The sequence below is a fragment of the Olea europaea genome, chromosome 16 (genome assembly GCF_002742605.1).
Source record: "Olea europaea var. sylvestris chromosome 16, O_europaea_v1, whole genome shotgun sequence".
Taxonomy (NCBI): domain Eukaryota; kingdom Viridiplantae; phylum Streptophyta; class Magnoliopsida; order Lamiales; family Oleaceae; genus Olea; species Olea europaea.
In genome coordinates this window covers 4,081,231-4,105,913 of record NC_036252.1, presented here as the reverse complement: position 1 = coordinate 4,105,913, position 24,683 = coordinate 4,081,231, and the positions used below count along the sequence as shown (strand labels likewise).

Sequence of the window (24,683 nt, the reverse complement as noted above, 5' to 3'; positions counted from 1 at the left end):
TAATCAAGAGGTCCGCATATTGTCGGCGATTCGGGTTGCTTAGTCCCAGTTTATTAGGTTTAATCCAAAACCTTGTCTTTGGCTTTCTTAGGTTTGATTCTCAATTTGTTATGGGTTTGGTAGTGATCGCGCTACGCGGGTTCGCATCACTTGTGCTCCTAGGTATTCTCTATTTACCCATCTATGTCATTTCAGATATAATTACCTTTTTTGTTTAAGATTGTTCAAACTTTTCCGAAGAATATTGTTTAGTTACTTCAGCATCATGGTGCCTAGTTCTCGAATATTGGCTCTAGACATTTTCTCTACCCTTTCTTACCCAAAAAAGTAGGGGCACATTACATAGTTGAATCTATAACCAACTTTCGACTAACCTAGTCTGTTGTTTCTTCCATCTCTCGGGATCAACAAGTAATAGTAGAGGAATATTCAATTATTATCTATCAACTATGCCTTTTGGCCAGGTCTTAAGCCCCGAATCATTCTCTTTAGACGAACCTTACAAATGAACCCTTGAGTTTTTTAGGCGTTATATCTTCATCAATATTTGCGTTAACTCAAGCCAACATTCTCACTTTTCTTTTTTCCATCACAACTCCCGTGGGAGCTTCCTTCTAAGGTAGAACGTTTCCCTACTGATATATTTTTACATTCCACAATTTCGACAATTCGTTTAACCTAGTTCATATTTGGTGCAAAAGCTCTTGATTAGTGAGCTATTACGCACTTTTTTGAAGGTAGCCACTTTTAAGAAACCCTTATTCCTGTCTCTATCGCTTGCCTCATTTATCACTGTGATCATCCAGGAGCCTTAACCGATGACATAACCTATTAGACTAGCATGCTAACATATGCACAGTAGCCTAAAATAAAAAATTTAAACATTTTGGAGCCACACCACCGATGTGAAATTTTCTTTTAGGGCCTGTTTCATACAAGGAATTTTCCACTTTCCACATTTTCTTTGTTTGATTGCAAGAATTCCCACATGACCCATTTTCCTTGAATTGGTGGGTGGGAAACCAATTTTCAAGTTTTTTTTTTTAAAATTTTTTTTGACAATTGAAACAAATTTTATCCACATTTATAACAAATTATATCTCTTTAATTGATAATTTTCATGAAAAATAAAGTCAAACGAACACCAAAAGATCTAAAATTTCAACATTTTTTATATAAAGAATTAAATCAATCAAACACATATAATTGACAATTTTCAGTAAAACATGTTTTACGCATTTAATTTTCTGTAATTTGTTTTCTTTCTACCCAAATTCATCATTGCAATCAAACAGACCCTTAATTTATTGTGCAGATGTTGCATCATTTACATTACTAATGTATCAATATAAGGATTGTGTATAAAAGTAGAGCGTTAATGGAAGTTAAATGCTATTTTTTTTAGTACATAACGCCCCTCAATATCAAGTTGAAAAAAGAGAATGCTTAAATTATTATAATTTTGAGAAACCTTTATTCGATTCACTCCTTAATATTACATAACTAAATCAGATCAGGGGGCTGAGTTAGACGTCGACAAACATTTTGCACTGAATTAATACATATAAAAAAATTCTATAATTTATTATTATTATTATTATTATTATTATTATTATTATTAATAATAATAATAAATTATAGATGGAATTACAAAAAAATTGAATTTATTAAATTCTTAAACATCTGATTTAAATTTTTTTAATAAACTCTTTTGTTTTAAAAAAAAATTAAATATTCGATTGGTTTAATATTTTTATTCATTAGTAATTTGATCGAGATTCATTTGGATTAGAATGGAAAACAAGCTTGTAAAGTTCAATTAAAAGGCATGTATATACAAGTATAACCTATGCATTTTTAGATCTTCCCCGATGGTACACCAACGTTACACCAAATTTGATATAAAATTTGGTGTAACGAATTGTTATTATTCATTCACACCAATTTTGATTTATTATTGTCCATTTTACCCACCATTTATTACAATAAATTTTAGTTCAAACTATGTTTTTTAAAATAAAATTTAGCCTCCGTTTGGTGTAGATTAAAATCTGACTTTTAACAGATTTTAATAAAAGTTGATGAAATACGTAGTTAAAAAGTTGTGGACATCATAGAATGTGTGATTAAAATTAATTGTTAAATTTGACTTAAAATTAACACAAAATTTTAATTAAAAACAAATGGGGGCTTAATGTAAAATTTGATGTTAAGTGTATTTTCAATGGGATTGATCTTGCGTCCACAATGAACACAAGTCATAATACTTATTGTGGGTGTGACAACATGTGATATTGCAATGTCATATTCACTATTGATGCGGCAATTTATTGACATGGTGAACGCTCTTGCACACTGCATGAGATCTCAAATTGTGCCTAAAGTTTGACCAATTATGTTACAAGTACACGATTTTTGCACAAGAAATTTTTTACACACGGGTGTTGAAACATCATTTATAGATGGAAAAAAATAAAATAAAATAAAGAAAGTCAGGATTTTTATATTTTAAAATCATGTATGAATTCCATAAGTTTCCTTCGGGGGAAAATCTAGACTATTTGTTTAATATCGTCCCCATTTATTTTCTATTATTTGTTTATTAAAATGAAAAATATCATAATTATTCATCATATCAAATCATCATATTTGACTTTTTATTTTTTTTGTCAGGTCCATAATGACTATGTTTTTCATTATATTTTTACATTGATGTGTCTCTAATGGGGCCATCATTTGATACGATAAGCGTAATGGGCCTTAATTCTAGCGTCAATGATGTATACGTAGATTAATTCATTTTTGAATTTGGTGTAAACTTGAAATGTTCTTTATAATCGAGGAAAGGGGACAAGCAGCTTGGGTTTTCTTCCACGGTATTACGCTAAGATTTGGGGGAGAGGCACCCCATTGGCTCCAATTTATCTTGTGTTGCAGTGATTTCTGCTTAACTTCTCCATCAACAAAATTGGAAGGTATTATCGGATTTTAATAGTGTAAAGAGGGGATCTTAATGAAATTGCACTCATCTGATTGTTGTGAATGATTAAATTTCAACTCAACTTCTTATAATTCAATTATTTTTCCAAAATTGTTGTTTCTTAACGTAATCTTCATCTAGCAAAAACGATTTTTTCGACGACTTGAATTTTTTATGTGGTTGTGTATGGATTTCTCCTTGCCTTAAAAACTGGCCGCCGCCCCTCAAGTGTAATAGGTGTAATACCCAGGGCCAAAATCTGCCCCCGCAACAGGTGGCTCCGCACCTGTTTAGTGATACAGGCTAATGTATTAATTTTTTCCTAGGTTTTACGGAGTGAATAATAAGGAGAAATGGCACATAGGTTGTTGAGAGATGCGGAAGCTGATGGATGGGAGCGTTCCGATTTCCCAATCATATGCGAGTCTTGCCTTGGCGATAATCCTTATGTTCGGATGGTATATTTCAATTGCTTTTGAATTTTTAGGGCTATTCTAGTTTTGCAGCTTCTTTTCCTTTTTAGGTGTTTCTGTATAGAAGTAAATCTTGAAGCTTATTCATCGACCAGGAGACAATTTCTGTTTACTTCCACTTGGAGAAAGTTCGAATCTTTTTAGAGAAATTTCTATGAGTTTTTTTTCCTTTTATATTTCTCACTTTGTATTTTGTCCAGGTAATAGGCTTGACTTGGTGTACAACATGGATCATAAACTAGTTTTCATCTAAGAAGCGTGGGAGCAGAAACTAATGCATTTCATTAGGCTTTCTCCCACTTCGAGTTTTCCTCAATCTGCAGGGATCCAATACAAGAATTTCCCCCAAGGGCCCATTTCTCTGAATTGTTGTCAGTGAGATTGGTACCAATTTCACTTTGATAGTGAATAATCAGACAGCTGTAGATTTTATTGGAGTTAGAAAATCTATTTATTGATGAAGTAATTATATATTCTGTTAGTAAAGAACTTCCCATTTGAATCTTACCTTGTCAAAACTTACTGCTTGTTTGAGATAGCATTAAAAGTTGCTAAAAAGTATTGGTCAAATCAGCAACTGATTTTAACCACACATTGCATCAACTTTTTATTAAAATTTGGTAAAACTTTTATCAAAACCTTTATAAAACAACCCCTCATAAGAATTCATTATTGGTGGTAGATTGTTTGCTAGATATAACTTTTTAGAGCGAGGGCATCTACCCAACAAAGGTGCGCTAAAAAAACATTGTTTGGGAGGGAGGGAAGGAGAAATAATGTGCTCCAATAATTTCCAGAGCATGTTTTCTACTTAACTAGTTCTCGTACATGAAAGTTATTGAGGACAAGCTCTGAAAATAAAAATAAATAAGGAAGTACTAGATATATAGATATTTTCAACTGTTTATCATTTTAAGCCCTTGTTTGAGCCTCTTTTTTTGGGGATAATATATTTTGAAATAGTGATTTTTTAGAAAATGCATAGTTAAAAATTAGGGAAAAGTTTTAGGTTTATGTGTAAAATTATTACATGGGAGATGTGTGGTTGAAAATGAGTTTCGAAAAAATAACTTTTGAGAATAATGGGGCTCGAACAGGGCCAAGTAAGTAGACTTAACCTATGTTTGGTTCATGAAATGAAATAGGGAGGAGGAGCGGAAATAGGATGGATAAGAACATTACACTCTCGCTCCGGGGAATTCTATGTTCTCTTACTCTAACTTGTTTAGCACTAGAGAGATTGGTAGGACAGGACGGCTGGAGAGAGAATAAAGATATAACAAATGATTTGTTGTATTATACCACCATATTCTTGTTTTCTCAGTCTTCTGCCATAGGTTGACTTTAGTGCTTTATATCTTTTAACCTCTTCATTTGGACGGGAAAGAAAAAGAGGGCCTAGACTGGTACAGTTCCACTTTGAGTCTCTCCCTCTTCCCTTCCTTACCAAAACTAAGTGTTGTGCTTCCTTTGCTGCTACTTTCAAGTGACAGCTGTAGGCTTGTTTCTATTCTCCTCTATAGAAAATCACTTTGGAACAATGTGTTTAAACTTTTAAATACTTAGCATTATTACATATATCATCGTTAAATTTCAATTAAGTGTCACGTTTATTTGGGAGAGGTGCTAAATAAATTGTATCCTTTAAATTTTCTTTTGCGTTAATGTGTTTGATGTACTTTTGAACTCTTTCTTGATTAGGTGGCCCTTTTTCTATGTTTATTGTTGCAGTGGTCCTAGTGTATACTTGTTTATGGTCATTTTTTCTGCTCTACTGATTGTGGTGTTGTTATTTTTGTCTCTAATTTGGATCTTACTTTAGAGGTTCTCATATTCTTTAAATATTTTAGGATTGTTGATATAATGTGCATAGGGTATTAGGCCCTTTTTTGGCCCCCAGTATAATGAGAATTTGGGGAAAATGTATTTTGGAATAGGTTTTTTTTTTTTTTTTTTTTTTTTAAAGAATGTGCAGTTAAAAAAGAATAAAAATGTTTTGAAGTTGCGTGTAATATTATTTTATTGAAGAATCTATAATTGATAAGAAGAGATAGAAAAATGAATTATAATTTTAATGGGGACCAAACAGGACTAGGTTTATGATAATTAGAATGTAATCTGATTTCTGCCTTTTCATGGTCATAAGTAATCTTCTGGTTGCGTCCCCAGGACTGGGTTTATGATAATTAGAATGTGATCTGATTTCTGCCTTTTCATAGTCATAAGTAATCTTCTGGTTGCGTTGCAGACAAAAGCTGATTATGACAAGGAGTGCAAGATATGCACACGACCATTCACTGTTTTCAGATGGAGGCCAGGACGCGATGCAAGATATAAGAAGACAGAAATTTGCCAAACTTGCAGTAAATTGAAAAATGTTTGTCAAGTTTGCCTTCTGGATCTTGAATACGGTTTGCCAGTTCAGGTCCGTGACACTGGTCTCAGTATCAATTCCAATGATGCCATTCCTAAGAGCGATGTAAACAGGGAATACTTCGCAGAGGAGCATGATCGCAAGGTACAGTTGCTAGAAGCCACATTTCTCCAGTATGTGTTATAGCTTAAAAGCATAATAGTATTCTTTTATATATCTATAAATCATTAAGAGAGCATGCAGATTTCATGCTAAGTAGTTGAACTACTATTAGTTATAGGTTGGAGTTTCATGACATCATGTTCATGTTGCTTGACACTAGGAGATATTTTTGTTATTGGCCATGATATTGTTCTTGTTGGAGCTTTGGTCATAACACTTGCATCAAGAAAAAAGAAACACAGTTTGATGCATCGGTGTGGAACGTGTGATACAATCAGTGTATGAGAGAAGAGCCAATGGTGGTTTTTGTATTTTAATTTTGTTATAAAAAGTGCGGCATTTGAACAGCAATAGTGTAACAATCTTCAAAGAAAAATATGTTATTTTACCGATCAACAGGAGACTTATTGATGGCCCCCGAAAAGAAAAAGAGATTGTCAAAGAGAGGTAGGCCGGGAGAATGAGAATAGATATATATTTACAATAAATTTCCTGTTTTATTATGAAAAAGCAATATGTAAGGCTCCAGATATGTATTAAGCATTGAATTTCAGACTTAAATGATATGCAATTAGGCAATAAAAGAAAATTATTGATAAGTTTTGAGTTAATTTGGTAATTGAAGATGAATAACTTGAAATGACAAGGATATTTGGCATTCGAGAGGCCAATTCTCTCCACTAGGTTTCTCTAAAGTTCAGCATGCTTTCCACATTTTTATAAGCCCTGTGATCTAACAGCTCCCTAACTGCCTGTGTGAATTCCCTTTGGAGTGGTTGCATTCCTCAAGCTCATTTCCTTCCCTGCCCTTACTGTCTTTCATATTTAAATTGAATTGGTGGTCTATATGTGTCAGCTTGAAGTAGGAAATATTAGAAGATAAACTTGAAATATAATGAAGTTTTTTAATTGACCCATTTTTATTCAGCAATGTAGATTGAATCATTACTGTATGCAGGCTAGAGCTGGGATTGATTATGAATCTTCCTATGGGAAGGCACGCCCTAATGACACTATTTTGAAACTTCAAAGAACAACTCCATATTATAAGCGAAACAGAGCACATGTATGCAGCTTCTACATTCGCGGTCAATGTACAAGAGGTCCTGAATGCCCTTACCGGCATGAGATGCCTGTTACGGGAGAGTTATCACAACAAAATATTAAAGATCGTTACTACGGGTATGTGAAATGAATTAACTTTACGTTCATTCAACTTGTTTTGGTTGTATTAATAAATATACTGTGTCATTTAAGTTTGGTACCTGCATTGTACATAATATCTGTGTTTTCCATCAACTTTATTTAGAGCCTGTTTGGGAGTGACTTTGAGAATTGATTTTTGGACCGTTAGGAGAAAAGTGGGGTCCACCTGTGAGAAAAAAGTCAAATATGACGGCTGAAATAGTGAAATAACGGTCAAAAAATCAATTTTTTTAGTGAAAAAATCGGGTCCAAACAGGCCCTTAATGTAGACCCAGCCCCATATTTTATTTACTGTTCAGCTCTGTGTCTCGCTCTTCTTCATTTTTATGGAGGTGGGGGGACAGTGTAAGTGTTGGCACCTTATTGTGAACTCTCGTTTTTAATGTCTTAATCCCAAGGAATTTGGTGCTAGAGATGACCTTTATTAAAACGTTTTGAAATATGCGTTGCATGCTTGGAAATTTATTGGAAACGATACTTAATTTGTGGTTTGGCGTGCAAAATCATGATTTTTATTCAATAATTACAGCTAGACTTTGCAGTCACCCCTGCAGTTTGTGCCATCACTTCTCCCCTTGGGGCAAAAATTTATGCTTATGAAGAAAATATATGAAGAAGATTACATGCTTATGGGCTGGATATTTCAGTTCTTCAGGATTTTCTTGAGTCTTAATTTTTATGCGTCACTGGTGTAGTTTAAAGCGTTTGCTGCAGGGTCTTTGATGATACTATTGTCTTATATTTTTGAACTCCTTGCTATGGAACATGTCTTTTCATTTAAGTCTATTCTTTGTGGAGCTCCTAATGGAAATATAACAAGGCAGTTAATTTGGGGTCTATTTCTGTTTTAACGTGTAAGTGTTGGCACCTTATTGTGAACTCTCATTTTTAATGTCTTAATCCCAAGGAATTTTGTGCTAGAGATGACCTTTATTAAAACGTTTTGAAATATGTGTTGCATGCTTGGAAATTTATTGGAAATGATATACTTAATTTGTGGTTTGGCATGCAAAGTCATGATTTTTATTCAATAATTACAGCTAGACTTTGCAGTCACCCCTGCAGTTTGTGCCATCACTTCTCCCCTTGGGGCAAAAATTTATGCTTATGAAGAAAATATATGAAGAAGATTACATGCTTATGGGCTGTATATTTCAGTTCTTCAGGATTTTCTTGTGTTTTAATTTTTATGCATCACTGGTGTAGTTTAAAGCGTTTGCTGCAGGGTCTCTGATGATACTATTGTCTTATATTTTTGAACTCCTTGCCATGGAACATGTCTTTTCATTTAAGTCTATTCTTTGTGGAGCTCCTAATGGAAATAAAACAAGGCAGTTAATTTGGGGTCTATTTCTGTTTTAACATGGCTCCTCTAGTTTGTCTAATGTTTATATTAAGCTACTGTTTCTTGAATTCATTAATATCACCGGGAACAGAGAGAATGGAGCGCTTCTAAGAAAGACAAAACTCTTCAGTATATTGGCAGTTAGTTGTATAATCATGCATGTTAGCCGTGCCTGTTCTCTACTCATGCTTGTTGAAACAATTATTTTCTGGATTGTCCAAACTTCTCCCATTGATCAAGCCATGTAGACAAGTAATTGTCTCATAGTTGATCTCGACGATTTTCAATGAGTTCAGATTTCTATATTATTCTTTTGTGTTCCTTTCAATTATCAGAAGTTCGAGTTAATGATATTTTGCCTTGACTCTTGCAGAGTTAATGATCCTGTGGCATTGAAGTTGCTCAATAAGGCAGGAGAGATGCTTTCACTGGAGCCCCCTGACGATGAGAGCATTAGAACCCTCTATGTTGGTGGGCTTGATGCAAGAATTTCTGAACAGGATCTAAGGGATCACTTCTATGCACATGGAGAAATTGAGTCCATTAAGATGGTGCTCCAACGTGCATGTGCTTTTGTGTCTTACACAACACGAGAAGGGGCGGAGAGAGCAGCCGAAGAACTTTCAAATAAGCTAGTCATCAAAGGTCTTAGATTGAAGCTGCTCTGGGGTAGACCACAAGCACCAAAACCAGAATCTGAACCCTCGGATGAAGCAAGGCAGCAGTCTGCCGTGGCTCATAGTGGATTGTTGCCAAGGGCAGTTATATCACAGCAGCAGAACCAGCCTCTTCAACCACCTAGCACCCAGGACCAACCACCGCCGATGCCTTACTTCAACATTCCTCCGTTGCCCCAGCAGGATAGAGCATATTATCCCTCGATGGATCCCCAAAGAATGGGTGCCCTTAATTCATCACAAGAGGGACCTTCTAATGGACCCTCAGGGTCTGGTGAAAATAGAATTAGCTCAGGGCAGCAGCAGCACCAAGGACAGCATTATGCTTATCCAGCTATGCCACCACCACCTCCAGGTCAGTTCTACCCGCCATATTATCCACCATACAGTCATATGCCGCCCCCACCTGCACCTCATCAGCAATACCGTCCCCCTTACCAGTCTACAATGCCCTGGCCCCCACCACCTCCTGCTGGCGACCAGGCATCATATCAACAGAAAGCACCGGAAGGAACATCCCAGCAATCGTAGAATTTGCAATGTGCCTATGTTTATTCAAGAAGATTTTTTGTTAACCTGTGGTTATGAGCCTACTCTATGACATCATACTCATGTACTGTGCCATTTGGAGTATGCAGTTTTATTGTGCTTGCTTTGGGATAATCTTTCTAGGATATTCCAGTCTGCATTTTTCCCTTTGCTAACAGGAACTTCTTAATAATCTTTTGTGGACAACAAAATTATTTTCTTACAGGTTCCTTGTGCCAAAGTTGTTGCCTTATTCGCTTAATTGTTCTATTTTTAAGTACAATTACTGTTTCACTCTCAAGTTTTTCCCAAAGCTGTTTTGTGATAAACCCCCCGTGAATTTCACCTATCAGCGACGTCACAAGAAGGGCGTGTAGAAGAAGTTAGAGGGAATATTCTAGAAATGTTAAAGTCGTTACAGGAGGTCAGTTGGTATATATAAATAGTGAAGGATAGGTAGGGGATATTCATTCAGAAAACTAGCAATCTGAGTCCGATAGGAGAGGGAGCAGCTCTCGAAACTTGCTTGTTAATTTCTCTTTTCTTTCGATCCTAGAGTCTGTAATTCTCAGTTTTAATAAAAGTTCCTATTAATTCCATTATTGTGTGAGTCGACTTATTAGTTAATCGAGCACTATTTCACCTAGGCAATTCGGATTCAGCAGGTTCTATCAAATTGGTATCAGAGCGTGTGACATTGTGGGAAGCGGATGCCGGCGACAAGGATGGATAATCGAATTGAAATGCTGGAAAACGCAGTGGCTCAGATTCAACCCTTGGGTACCTCAGTAATCGCATTGAAAGGGGACTTGGAACATTTAAATGCGAGATTGGGGATGGAGTTGAGCAAAATGAATGAGAGGTTGGAGGTCAATCTCGCCTTGGGAAGGAAGGAGCTGAACGAAGGCCTTCAAGCAATAGCGAAGATGTTCAAGGGAACATCCCCAGAATCCTTTGTAATGACAGGGGAGGGAAGTATAATGAAATCCACCGGTCTTAGGGAGGAAGTTATGGAATTAGAAGTTACATTACTCGAGAAGGAGGTTGCTCCAGCGGTCGAAGGAACTTACCGTAAACTAGAGCTATCCCTATTTAATGGGGTTGACCCGGACTCATGGATATTCAGAGCTGAAAGGTACTTTAGCATGAACAAGTTGATTGATGCTGAACGTGCGGTGGCAGCTGGGGTATGCATGGAAGGAAGTGCATTGTCTTGGTTTCAGTGGGAAGATGGGAGGCGTCCCATTCGAAGCTGGATAGAACTAAAACAGAGGTTATTGGAGAGATTTCGAGATACCCAATATGGGACTCTACATCAGCGGTTTCTGGCGATCAGACAAACCGGGACCGTGGCTGAATATCGAGAAAAATTTGAGGTAATGTCGGCACCCTTGAAGAATGTAAACGAGGAGACCTTAGAGGGGGTCTTCATAAATGGGCTCGAAGAAAAAGTGCAGGCAGAGGTATTGATGGCAAAGTCGGTGGGACTTTCACAGATCATGTATATGGCACAGAGGGTGGAGGATAGGAATAATCGAATTAACAAAGCAAAGGATAAGGAACGACCGAGAAACAAGGGGGTGATTATTCCAAGCACAGCAAGGGTCGAGCAACGGAATGTACCCTGGCATCTAAACAAGTGACTGGAAGGGCAGGAAAAAAGGGGCAACCCTTTAGCAAACACCACTATGGGGTTCAGAAAATTGTCACAGGCTGAGATTCAAACAAAGAAGGAAAAAGGATTATGTTTCCGATGCGATGAGAAATTCCAACCGGGGCACAAATGTCGCAACAAGGAGCTTCAAGTGTTGCTGGTTGACGAGGAAGAGGAAAGGGAATTGGAGCGGCTAGAAGAGATCACAGATTGTAGTGAATTGGAAGGGGTTGAGCTATCAATGAACTCTGTCGTCGGGTTAACATCACCCAAGACCATGAAGGTTAAGGGTAAAGTGGAAGAGTAGGACATAGTAGTGCTAATTGACTCTGGGGCAACGCACAATTTTATTTCCCGGGAATTAATCAGGAAGCTCAACCTGCCAATAACGGAGACCAATGGATACCGGGTGCAAGTGGGCACGGGTATGGCTGTTAAGGGAAAGGGAAAATGTCAAGGAGTGGTTTTATATATGCAATCCGTGCTTGTGATAGAAGATTATTTGCCCATAGAGCTGGGCAGCTCCGACATGATTTTGGGAATGCAGTGGCTTAGTACTTTAGGCACGGTTCAGGTTAACTGGAAGTTGTTGGAGATGAAAATACCTATGGGGGGTAACACGGTTACCTTAAAAGGAGAAGAAGGGCTAAGTAAATCCTTGGTTTCGTTAAAATCCATGATCAAAACTCTGCAACAGGAAGGAGAGGGAATGGTAGTGGAGTTGTGTTCAGTGCAAGTAGATGGACAGCACTCTAAGGCAGATATTCCACAGCCAATTCAGGAGTTGATTACAGAATACAACGCCATTTTTGAGTCACCAAGAGGTTTACCGCCCTTGCGAGGTCATGAACATGCTATTACGTTAAGTGCAGAAAGTGAACCTATCAGTGTTCGACCTTACAGATATCCCCACGCACAGAAGGCAGAGATTGAGAGACTGGTGACAGAAATGTTGGAGGCAGGTATAATACAAACAAGTAGTAGCCCCTTCTCCAGCCCAGTATTGCTCGTGAAGAAAAAAGATGGTGGATGGAGATTTTGTGTGGATTACCGAGCCTTAAACCGAGCCACTATCCCTGGCCGTTTCCCTATTCCGGTCATTGATGAATTACTAGATGAGCTGCATGGTGCCACCATTTTCTCCAAGCTGGACTTGAAATCAGATTACCACCAAATACGTCTTAAGGCAGGTGATGAATACAATCAGCCTTTCGAACTCACGAAGGGCATTATGAATTTTTAGTAATGCCTTTTAGGCTTACAAATGCCCCGGCAACTTTTCAATCCCTGATGAATAAAGTGTTTAAGGGGTTGTTAAGGAAATGTGTATTGGTTTTTTTTTATGACATACTAGTTTATAGCCGGAATCTGGAGGAGCATTGTAGTCATCTAAGAATGGTATTTGGGATATTGAAGGAGCAGAAGTTGTATGCAAACCGCAAGAAGTGCAAGTTTGGTCGAGACAATCTGGAATACTTGGGGCATTTGATCAGTGTGCAAGGAGTTGCAGCCGACCCCAAAAAGATTCAAGCAATGCAGTCTTGGCCGGTGCCTAAGGACCTTAAGGCATTAAGAGGGTTCCTAGGCTTAATCGGGTATTATAGAAAGTTCGTGGAAGGGTATGGAAAGTTGGCCGAACCTCTCACTAGACAATTAAAGAAGGACAGTTTTTCTTGGGATCATGAAGCAGATTTAGCATTTCTAGCATTAAAGGAAGCCATGATGAAGGTGCCGATTTTGGCTCTGCCCAACTTCTCTACTCCATTTGTAGTTGAAACGGATGCTTCTGGAGTGGGCGTAGGCGCTGTACTGTCGCAACAACAAAGGGCAATAGCTTTTTTCAGCCAGGCATTATCAGCCCGAGCTCGGCTTAAATCCATTTATGAGAGGGAACTCATGGCTATAGTCTTAGCAATCCAGATGTGGAGGCCTTATCTGCTGGGAAGGCTTTTTATAGTACGCACCGATCAGAAGAGCCTGAAATTTTTGTTGGAGCAACGATTGGTTAGTCTGAACATCAAAAATGGGTTACTAAACTGCTGGGGTATGATTTTGAGATCCAATATAGGTCGGGCCTCGAGAATAAGGCGGCAGATGTGTTATCTAGACTTCCAGCAACAGCAGAACTATCCATTTTGACCGTGACTAAGGTACTGGACGTGGCTGAGATATAGAACTAGGTAAGAGCTGATGAGAGGCTATCTGGGATTAGGGAAGCTCTACTTACAGACCCCTTGTCCATCGAGGGTTGGTCACTAGTTGATGATTGTCTTTTATACAAAAGGAGGCTGGTTGTACCTAAGGAGTCAGATATAATACCCAGATTACTCCAAGAATTTCACAGCAGTGCTCTGGGAGGCCACTCAGGGGTCTTGAAAACTTACAAACGAGTCTCCAAGGAGCTTTTTTGGACAGGGATGAAAAAGGACGTCCAGAAGTTTGTGGAGTCATGTTCAGTTTGCCAACAGAACAAGTACTTGGCCCTGTCACCAGCAGGGTTATTACAACCCTTACCTATACCGGAGGCAATATGGGAAGACATAAGCATGGATTTTATTGAAGGGCTGCCAAAATCCCGAGGGTGGGATACAATATTGGTAGTGGTAGATCGCTTGAGCAAGTACGCTCATTTCATGACATTGAAACATCCTTTCACTGCGAAGACCGTGGCTGATTCCTTCATACAAGGAGTAGTGACGCTACTGGATTTCCTCGATCAATCGTGTCAGATAGGGAAAAGATTTTCCTAAGCCTATTCTGGTCCGAACTATTTAGACTCCAGGGCACCCAACTGAAGAGAAGCACAGCCTATCATTCCCAAACGGATGGGCAAACGGAGGTGGTGAATCGCGGCTTGGAAACATACTTAAGATGCTTTGCTAACAGCCATCCCCGATCTTGGTCTGAATGGATTCCTTGGGCTGAGTTTTGGTATAATTCTTCATTTCACACATCGACCAAGGCTACACCATTCAAGATTGTATATGGGCGTGATCCTCCCCCGGTTATACACTATGGGACCAGGCACACACCGGTGGCTGACCTTGATCAACAGCTACAACAACGTGATGAGATGTTAGCTGTTCTGAAACTACAGCTAGAAAAGGCTCAGTCTAGGATGAAGAAGGAGGTAGACAATGGGAGGAGAGTTGTCCAGTTTCAAGAAGGGGATTGGGTGTATCTTAAACTTCAGCCTTATCGCCAGAAGTCCTTAGCTAAGCGTGCTAATGAAAAATTGTCTCCTCGGTACTTTGGTCCCTATGCAGTTCTTCAAAAAATAGGAGCAGTGGCGTATAGACTCCAATTGCCGGCCGAATCAAATATTCATCCAATATTTCATGTTTCACAATTAAAGAAGGCTGTAGGTTCTACATCTCCTATCCAGCCCATTCCCCCAATCCTCAGTCCTGAGCTGAAGTGGAAGGTACAGCCTGCTGAAGTGCTGGGAGTCAGACCAACAAGCCAGCCAGGCATGGTTGGTCCAGAAGTATTAATTTAGTGCAAAGACCTTCCCCCCTTTGAAGCGTCGTGGGAGCCATTCGAACTGATCAACTCTCAGTTTCCAGAATTCCACGTTGGGGACAATGTGCGTTTGTTGGCAGGGGGTATTGATAAACCCCCCATGAATTTCACCTATCAGCGACGTCACAAGAAGGGCGTGTAGAGGAAGTTAGAGGGAATATTCTAGAAATGTTAAAGTCGTTACAGGAGGTCAGTTGGTATATATAAATAGATAGATAGGGGATATTCATTAAGAAAACTAGCAATCTGAGTCCGATAGGAGAGGGAGCAGCTCTCGAAACTTGCTTGTTAATTTCTCTTTTCTTTCGATCCTAGAGTCTGTAATTCTCAGTTTTAATAAAAGTTCCATTATTGTGTGAGTCGACTTATCAGTTAATTGAGCACTATTTCACCTGGGCAATTCGGATTCAGCAGGTTCTATCATTTTGCTTTTGAATCCAAACATACTAAGAAAGAAAACTTACTTGTGAATCCCTCACCTGATGACCTTTTCAGTTTTGGGTGATGAGCGAGCGACAAGCTGAAAAAACCATGCATTAGGGTTGTGTAAATCAACACGAAAGTTGCATTCCTGGGGAAGAAGCTACCTGCTCTGATGATCAAACATGCTGAAGCCCCTGTGACCGGGCACTGACTCGGATGAAGACTTGGGCACTAACTTGGATGAAGTGGTCATCGAGTCAATAGTTCAACTGTCAATCTGGTAATTGAACCCGCAAGATAATTCCAGGGTAATTTTGGGATGTTGCTTGGACCTTCAGTGAAACAAGCTAGAAAATAGGAAATTGCTAGTACGAAATTTGTTATAAACTTGTAGACTTTAAGCATTGTGAAGCCTTAACATCTCTCATTTTTTTCGACGGGATTGGGGAAAATGGTCATTGCTTGGACTTTTATTTTTTATTTTTTTTATCTTAAATTATATTTAAAACAATAATTTTAAGAAAATAAATAAGTAAATGACGAAAAACATGTGAAATTTGAGATTATTAATATTCAAGTCTACTCTTGTCCTGGTCACAAAAATAAAAAATACGTAATATTTGCCCATTACTGAAAACAACATCCTCCCTCCTCCAATGTCTCGACAACGATGGCAATATTCTTGCCCAAATTTCACGCTAGATTCAATTACCATATTTAGTCCGTCAAAGTTTCCTACTTTGGCCCTTAAATTCCTCGATTTTCACTCAATTCAATCAATCTGAGATTCTGAATAGGACCTAAACGCTAAAAACGCATATTTCAACAAATTGAAAAAAAGCTCCCCCCCCTTCGAGTATTCGTCTTCATTCTTCATTTATCAGCTCGAAATAGCGAATACTCGAGCATCCTACAATGATGCATTACATGTACAAGCGCATAAATTCTGCAAAAGTTACCCAGAAATATACCAATTTAAATCGAAGTACAACGAATGATTTGCATTGTAATGTAATGTACTCCGTTAGATGGAGAAAGTTAAAATGACCGTATTAAAATGTCATCGTACAAACAATGTACTACACTAACATAAATCTCTTACACACGAACCCAAAAAATAATACAAAATGATTGTAATAGAAACTAATATCTGTTTGGCCTCCATTAAAATTTAATTTTAGGAAAACTATGACCATGTCTGATTCCCATTATTTTCATAATACATTTTTTCCCCTTCTTTTTAACCACACATTCTCCAATAAATTAATATTACATGCATAATTCAATTTTTATTTTTATTTTTTAACCATATTTTTCAGCAATCACTAATTTAAAATGCATAGATTGTAATGAAGCTCAAACGGAGATTGTAATGAAGCTCAAACAGGCTTTTGTATTAGTGGTTTTTTTTAATAATGCGTGGTTAAAAAATAAGAGCAAGTTTTGAATTTACATATGATATTATTTTACTAGAGAATGTGGTTAAAAATTGAAAAGAGAAAAATGAATTAAATTTAGGATTTTGCTCTTTGTGTAGAGAAAAGCTCGAAGAAGTCATCGAAATGAGGTTGAAAGAAAATATTGGATTAAAAAGTTAACCACGTGTTAAACTTTCAAATGATAGAGTGTCATGTGACATTATTTAAGTTTTGTTTTGATATACATATAGCATTGTCCTAATTATAATGGAGTCTAAATAGGAGCATAAATGTCGTTTGTTTTGATTTGGATGAATTCTTTACTTTTTTGTAATTTTACTATAATGAAATTTGTTGATCTCAATTTTTTGACAAATGACGTGATCAACAGATTTTGACTCTACTCACGTCCACGCATAATGTTCCAACACTTGGGACAAATCATTTGAAGGGCGTAGGTCCAATTGTGGGAGAGGCGGTTGTGAGTATTTCGATTATCAAGTCAGTTAACTTATATATACAAAAAATTTGGGTGTGGTGTGAGCCACAAATGTATATGAGTATCAGGTTGTAGAGAGATCAAGAGTGAGCAATATAACTATAAGTGTGTAAAACAATTAAGCTACTGTGACAGGGCTGTAAACAGGGTAAAATACAGAAATTTGAAAATTCTGAGGTGGCATGCTGACTTGGGTACCTTTTCATTTGACTATCTATTTTTTATCCATAATGGTACTGCTGCTAATTGTTGGTGGGAAATAAAATTAAGCGGGAAAAAACTAGACAAAAGGGCTTCTTCTCCCTCTATTTTTGCAGCCGGCCGAAAACTATTTCCAAAATTCAGTGACCTAACCCACCATCTGAGACAGTACCGACTTCAGTGCAAGCCAAGATTTTTTAGGCAACGTTAGGCGACGAAGAAGAAGACAACGGCTTCGACAGCGAGCGAGTTTAGGTGGGTAAATTTCACCTTGTTTTTCGTAATTAATTGCACATTTCCGGTTAAATTTCTGGAAAATTACAATTAATTGGAATGTTTGTTGCTGAGTCCAAGCCGAGTTGATGGATTTTGTTAAATGTTTTTAAAATTCGGAAGTTGGAATTCAGTTTTAGTTTTTGTGCAATTTGATTTTTTCTCTATTATTTTTATATTTATGACATGAATATATAAACTAAAATGATTATTGTACTGTTTAGTTAATTGCTACTTTTCACGTGTTTCTCCTCCTCATGATTTCTTCTGTATAGTTTTTTAGGACATGGACATGTTACTTGTTGCTTTTCCAAATCAAGAAGAGGTTTTATATTGAGTTATTCATTGTCAGTTTACCACATCCCTGCCACTGATTTTGGTTGTTGAGTAATGCCTTTCATGTTTGTAAAATATGTATTATCAAGGACTGAATATCTCAAGTTCGTGAATTGTAATTAAATAAAGTATGTTACCATAGTGAACGAGAATTGAACAGTTATCGTACAGTTTTGTGTAGTTCTACTCTTACATGCGGAAGATTTGTATTTCTATGTATAGAATAAATTCCTGTTCAGAATTGATAAGGTCTAGTGGGAATTTATTGTTATTTTTTTCTTATTATTGTCTAGGATATGAAACGAGTAAATTAAAAAGACAATTGTGTGTTGTTTTGTTGTTGTTAATTGTAATTTTATGTTTTTCATGTGTTTGAAGACTCGTCTATTATGCAATTCCTCTGGTTAGCTCTTGAAGACGTGACATATTAGTTGTTGCTTTTCCAATTCAATAAGAGGTGTTGTATTTTGGTTATTTGCTGTCAGTTCACCAATTTTACCATCTTTTTGGATCCCAAGAAACATACAAAAGAAAATCATTCATTATTATGATTTTCTCACGAAATTTTAGCATGGTGCATGAACTTCGTGTTTGTAATATTTACTTTATTTACTAAAAGAAAAAATAAAATAATTAAGATTGACGGGGAATTATTTGAGTTACAACAATTGACACTAAATGTGAAATTGTTTTTATCGCAGCTCACAAAGTATTGATGATTTGCAAGATCAACATGATGATGTTTTGGTTGAAGATGATAATGAGATTGTCACCGAGTCCGCAAACTTAGTGGAAGGCGAAACATTAGTGGGAGATGATGTAAATGCGCTTGATGTGGGTATGATATTTAAAGATGAAAAGGATATGTGTGACTTCTACAAAAAGTATGCGTATGCCATTGGTTTTCCGGTTAAGAAACGGAATTCGAAAAAGGGGGATGACGGAGTTATGAGATATGTAACGTCACATGCAGTCGTGAAGGTCGAAGACCTGGTAATAGTGGCAATTTAGTGAAGCCACAACTGAAAGTGCAGATGGGTTGTAAAGCCAGGATATCTGCATCTTGTGATATTCTTGGAAACTAGAGAATTAATATGGTCCATCTCGAGCACAATCATGAAACAAGTCCGTCGAAGTCCAGGTTGTTCCGATGCAACCGATACTTGAGTTCAAATGTGAAACGGAAGCTTCAAGTGAATGATCTGGCAGGAATTCCTTTACATAAAAGCTATAATTCTGCAGTTGTAGAAGCAGGAGGATATGAGAACATGACTTGCATTGAGAAAAACTGTAGGAATTATGTAGAACAAGTGAGGCAATTAAGACTTGGAGAGGGAGATGCTGCAGCAATACAATCATACTTTTAAAAAATGTAAGCACAGTGTATAGGATTTTTCTTTAGTATAGATTTGGATGATGAGTCGACTTAGAAATGTGTTCTGGGCAGATAACAGATGTAGGCAAGCATACAAGGAGTTCGGCAATGTGGTCACTTTTGATGAAATTCTGAAATTGCATTTTGCAGGTCAATCATTTTCGACGCTAAGGCTGGAATCGTTCTCAGTAGCAACTTTGTAAAGGTTGTTTCTTGGTACCAATTTTAATCCAAAATCTAATATGACTATAATTTCAATTTAAATATACTCTGAATAAAGAATGAAACTTATCTATCATATCAAAATCAGGTGGTCAGTTGAGGTAATGTATGAGTATGTGAATTTTATCAAGTTATGTGATATAACTTTTGAGTATAATTTCAATTAAAGTTACTAAATAAAATGAAAATAAGGAAGATGACCATACTTGAACATAGTAGTTTCTAAGGAGAAACTGAAAAAAGACAGAATTTGTTTTATAGTTAATGTTTCTTATTTTCTATGATGGCAATGTGAAAACTTAGGCAATATAAGGAAGAGTATTTCAGCAAATTACATAATGTAGCTGTAAATCACAAAATGTTATGAATCCATGAAATCTGAATATATTTCATAAAATCAGTTTCCATAATTCCATAAGACTTGTTCCCATAAAATCTATTTTGTTAACATATCATCCCTTAAAATTTGCTTTGTTAACATATTATTCCATAAAATCTGCTTTGCAAAAATCGATGGTTCTTCATGCTGATTTGTAATCATTAATTTGGTTAGAATTTGTTGACATTAGAGATCCAATATCCCTCAATTTCTCCCACCAATTCCAGCCAGATTGTGAGTCTTCAAACATTTTTTTCCTGGAATCCTACGCTTCCTTATTGCTCCATTAACTCTTACTACTATTGAGTGTGTCGAGCTGTGATGTAAGCTATGATGCTTTAATGTATTGCTAATAGTTTTCGTCAGAGAAGATGTAACATACGGAAACCAGATCATAACTAACATACTCAGCTTCATTCATGGGACAATTGGCAGCTCGTTCATTTGGACTATTGGCAGCTTCATTCATAACATTCATGGGACTGTTGGCAGCTTCATTCATAACATTGGCAGCTCGTTCAAATGGACTATATATTGAAATGACAATATAATTTTCTGTTTTGCAGTAACCGCATTGTTGACTTGATTCACCACATGGCAGCTATTACATGATTTAATTTGGCCTAGATTACATTTTCTCCACACCGTTTGCAGTTTTGTTGGAGTCCTAATTATGTTGTTTTTAACTAAAAGAGTTGTTCTGAGAAGTTGGCTATGTTTTCTTTTTAGGGTGACCTCTCTATGGGAGAGGCTTTTTGAATTGACAGCTTATTTATTTTTTGTGAATGAAAATTGTGGTTTTACTGTCTCAATTTAGAGTTTCTTATTTCATCTCAGTTTATAGTTTCTTAATATTTGGTTGGAATGTGTTGTTTTATTAATGTTCTTATTGCCACATCAATTAAACTGAACAGAAACAATATTCACGTATGAGAATGTGGCAGTGGGAATCACTCAATTTTGGACTGCAGTTGGAAGTAATGCTAAAATTTCAAATAATATTGAATTGGTTTTTAATTGTTTTTCGTGGATGATACAAGATAGCTTGGTAGCACCTCACTATCCGTTACACATTTTTTATTACATCAATATAAGGTCGTTTTGATACATAATTGTCAACTTAAGAACCCTTAAAAGTACATAATTAAAACCACAAAATCAAGCTTCAAGATAGGCTACGCTACAACAAGAAAAAACTTCGACGATTTCATTATTTCACAAACACGACACACATGTAAAAACACGACATACATTATTTCATTATTTCACATGTAAAAAGATGAACATTAAGGTTTTGCGTCATATTAATCATATGCATACAAACATCTCTCAAATACTACAATCATTGTTTTCTAATCAAGCTGGCCGCTTCCCCTTTTCATTCAATTCCTGGCTTATTTTTGTCGCCCGAATGGTCACGTTCATTGAAATCTAGAGCTGTTGTTCATCACTTATTTGAAATTGAGATTCAAACATGCAAGACATCTCGTCAATTGTTTCGTGCGTCGCAGGGTTAACCAAGGTAGTGCCATTGCGACTGGAGTGACCGCTTGATTCGTCTTTCACGACCCATTCCCAAAATCCACAATTCTTACTGCACCAGAGGAATAATTTTCCTTTATTCTTATTATCCTTCTCCACCACAAAATATTTCTCGAATCCATGCTTACATCGTGTACAAGGGCGTTTCTTTTTGCAATCGTCAAAGAAATGGTCTTTAGCTCTACAACTATGACAAATTCCAGAGTTCCTCCCAGGCATTCTACTATGGGAATAAACCACCATCGACAAATGTGAACTCAGTTATGTATAGAAACAAACAAATCAGAATTAGTTGGAATAACGAACCTGAATATGCTAATGAAAATAAATTTAAAATGAAACATCAAGTCTTAACAACGAGATCGACTTCATGGCTACCTCGTCAATTTAATAAATTGATTGCTAGATCCATTTAAATAAAAACTATCACACGGAAACCTCAAACAGCTACAAACCCCAGCATTTTCGAAGGGAAATTCATATTATTTCCTCTAACCAGACTTTTTCACGAATAACTATCAACTGAAACTGAAAGATGGGCATTTGAAGAGGCTATTCCTGTCAAACTCTGGAAAGTGCAAAATTGGTACAATTTAGAAAATTTTGAACGCATACGAAAATGCATATGACCCCATTAATGAAATCAATTCTACGACGGGAATAAACCACACCGACGAATGTGAACTCAGTTATGTATAGCCTCAATGAAACATGGAAGTCACAATAGATGAAATATAAAAACATCTACCTACAGACGGAAATGCCGACGGGTCTCCAGAGGGAAAATAATGCCGGCAACGGGTGTGACTTTCGATCTCCAACGACCGGACAACGGTGAGTTGTGTGGCGACCAAGGTTGAAGTTCGAGCTTCTCTGCTCTTTCATGAAATTGGGACTCCGACGACTGGAGACGGTGGGAGTTCAAGTTATGATTCTCTGCTCCGACGTAAATTTCACGATTGAAAGGTGAAGAAATCAGAATGGGAAATTTTCAACCTTTTCGTTAAAGCTTCAGAGAAGGAACTGACCACAAGCTTCCATTATTGTTTGAAATTGGCACGCGTTTTATATAATGTGATTTTTACCGCAAGCGCACGGTGTCAAGTTTTGTAGTATATTAAAGAATTAAAAAGTGTCGAACCCACAGGGATTGATATTCGACTTCCACTGAGTACTATAATTGTGTCCGCGTTTACTTTATCTAGACAATCGAGTGTTAAATTAATATTTGAATACTAAATTAACGTCAATGAATTAAATAGTGCAATAAAAGTGAGGCAATTTCTAAAGATTAACTCAATTTTACGTAATGTCTAGGGAGTGATTTCACCATATTCTCGACATAATCCTCAATCCCTATAGATATTTCTATCAAATATTTCCCAAATTCATAGGCAAGAATCCTAAATTAATTCTATTTCCCCCTCTCGAGCGTCAAATAGAACATATCTCTATATTTTAACCCCAATATCTCTATTCCGAATTAAATATATAAAGATTATCATGTACTTGGTTCTTATTTTACCTTCAAAGATTCGTACTTTCTCTCGAAACCTACAAACCTAGGTTATATTGTTCTTAGATCACGCCTAAATTTCCCTCTCTCGAGCGTCAAATTTAGAACATCAATTCATTCAATTGGTGATCAGGCAAAAGAAAGCATTAAGCAAGAATGATATAAATTCAATTCTGGAAAATTAAATAGAAATACTATAAAGAAATTGAATCATGTCTCAAATAGGTTACATCAAACCCTAGATTTAATAACTTAGTTCATGATTGAAAAGAAGAACATGATAAAACACAAATTAAATTTCATGAAGAAGAGAAAGATAAGAAAAAACTCAGGTTGTTGCTCTATTTCTCAATCTTGTGGCTTGGTTCTTAGTTTTTCTTCTTCTTCTTCTTCTCCAAAATCGGTTCGATCTTCTCTCAATTAGTGTATATCCTTGCCTCCTTTCTTCAACCGTCCAACCCCTTCTCTTGTTCTTCAGCTGGGTATTTATATTTTCTAAGGGTCCTCAAGGGTTAGGTTGTGATTTTTGGGCCGAAAAAATACTTAAAAACTCGGATTTTAATGTTTTGGAAACGGGCGCCATGGCGCCTAGGTCTGACACCGTGGCGCCCAAGTCTCTGCCCCGTTTTTTCCTTCATGGGCGCCATGGCGCCCAGGTTTCTGCTGGAATTGTCTCCCTTTGGGGCGCCATGGCGCCCCTTTTTCGGCGCCGTGGCGCCAATGCCACTGCTTTAATCCTCTTCTCTTTGTTCTTCCAAGCTTATTTCCCACTCCAATCTTATTCAATACTTGCTTATTCATGCTCCATTTCATTGATCATCATTTTTGCTCATCACCGGCTCCCAATAGTGGTATTTTCTTAAGAATTATCCAAACTGCAAAACAACACTAACACACATCAAAACGTTCAAAAATGCTCAAAAACACATCAAAAAACTTGATTTAGAAGCTTTAGTTTAATGAGTGAATTACACTCATCAGAAATAACGTGTTAATGTTGGAGAGAGAAAGCAACCGACAACCTTCCATTATTGTACCGTATTGTGTTGAAAAGAACAATAAAAAAATATAATATAAAACTAGTTAGCATGCCACATGTAAATTTTCAAATTTCTGTATTCCACCCTTTTTGCAACCCTGTCACAGTAGCTTAATTGTGTATAAAATTGCATTACCTTCACATAACACTGAATGTGAGATTTTATAATAGAAGAGATGAAGTGGTTATTGTTAGGTGAAAAGACGTGATCTTGTGTTAACGATCAAGGCATCTTCTCCTAAGTATCACTTTTGCAATCTTAAGTTCAGGAACATTTAATAATTTTGTGAAGTAGACACCTATTAGCTAGGCCTGACATGAAAAGTAGGCTGACAAATTGTCTAAGAGACCTTTGTTATAGAAATGTCAAATCAATCAATTATTCAAAAGATCTTATATGAAAGATCTATTGGAAGAGGTGGCCTCGATTGCGTCGATAGGATAGTGGCATGGGGGTGTGGGCCTATGTTGGTTTATTTAGCTGTTTGCCACGTGATTTGTGTTTTGAAACCTTTTCGAATGAGATGTAACAAAATTTG

The 24,683-nt window shown here is 36.9% G+C and overlaps 1 protein-coding gene and 1 pseudogene across 1 annotated transcript; both read left to right on the top strand.

Moving 5' to 3' along the window:
* The first annotated feature begins 2,794 nt into the window (after positions 1–2,794).
* On the top strand, positions 2,795–9,938 carry LOC111411778 (zinc finger CCCH domain-containing protein 49-like). Its single transcript, XM_023042378.1, has 5 exons — positions 2,795–2,975; positions 3,307–3,438; positions 5,702–5,971; positions 6,948–7,171; positions 8,914–9,938. Exons 2-5 carry the CDS (start codon positions 3,334–3,336, stop codon positions 9,746–9,748), a joined length of 1,434 nt encoding a protein of 477 aa, XP_022898146.1. The 5' UTR covers positions 2,795–2,975; positions 3,307–3,333; the 3' UTR covers positions 9,749–9,938.
* A 1,888-nt stretch (positions 9,939–11,826) lies between these two features.
* On the top strand, positions 11,827–14,977 carry LOC111412512 (annotated as a pseudogene).
* Positions 14,978–24,683: the final 9,706 nt, after the last annotated feature.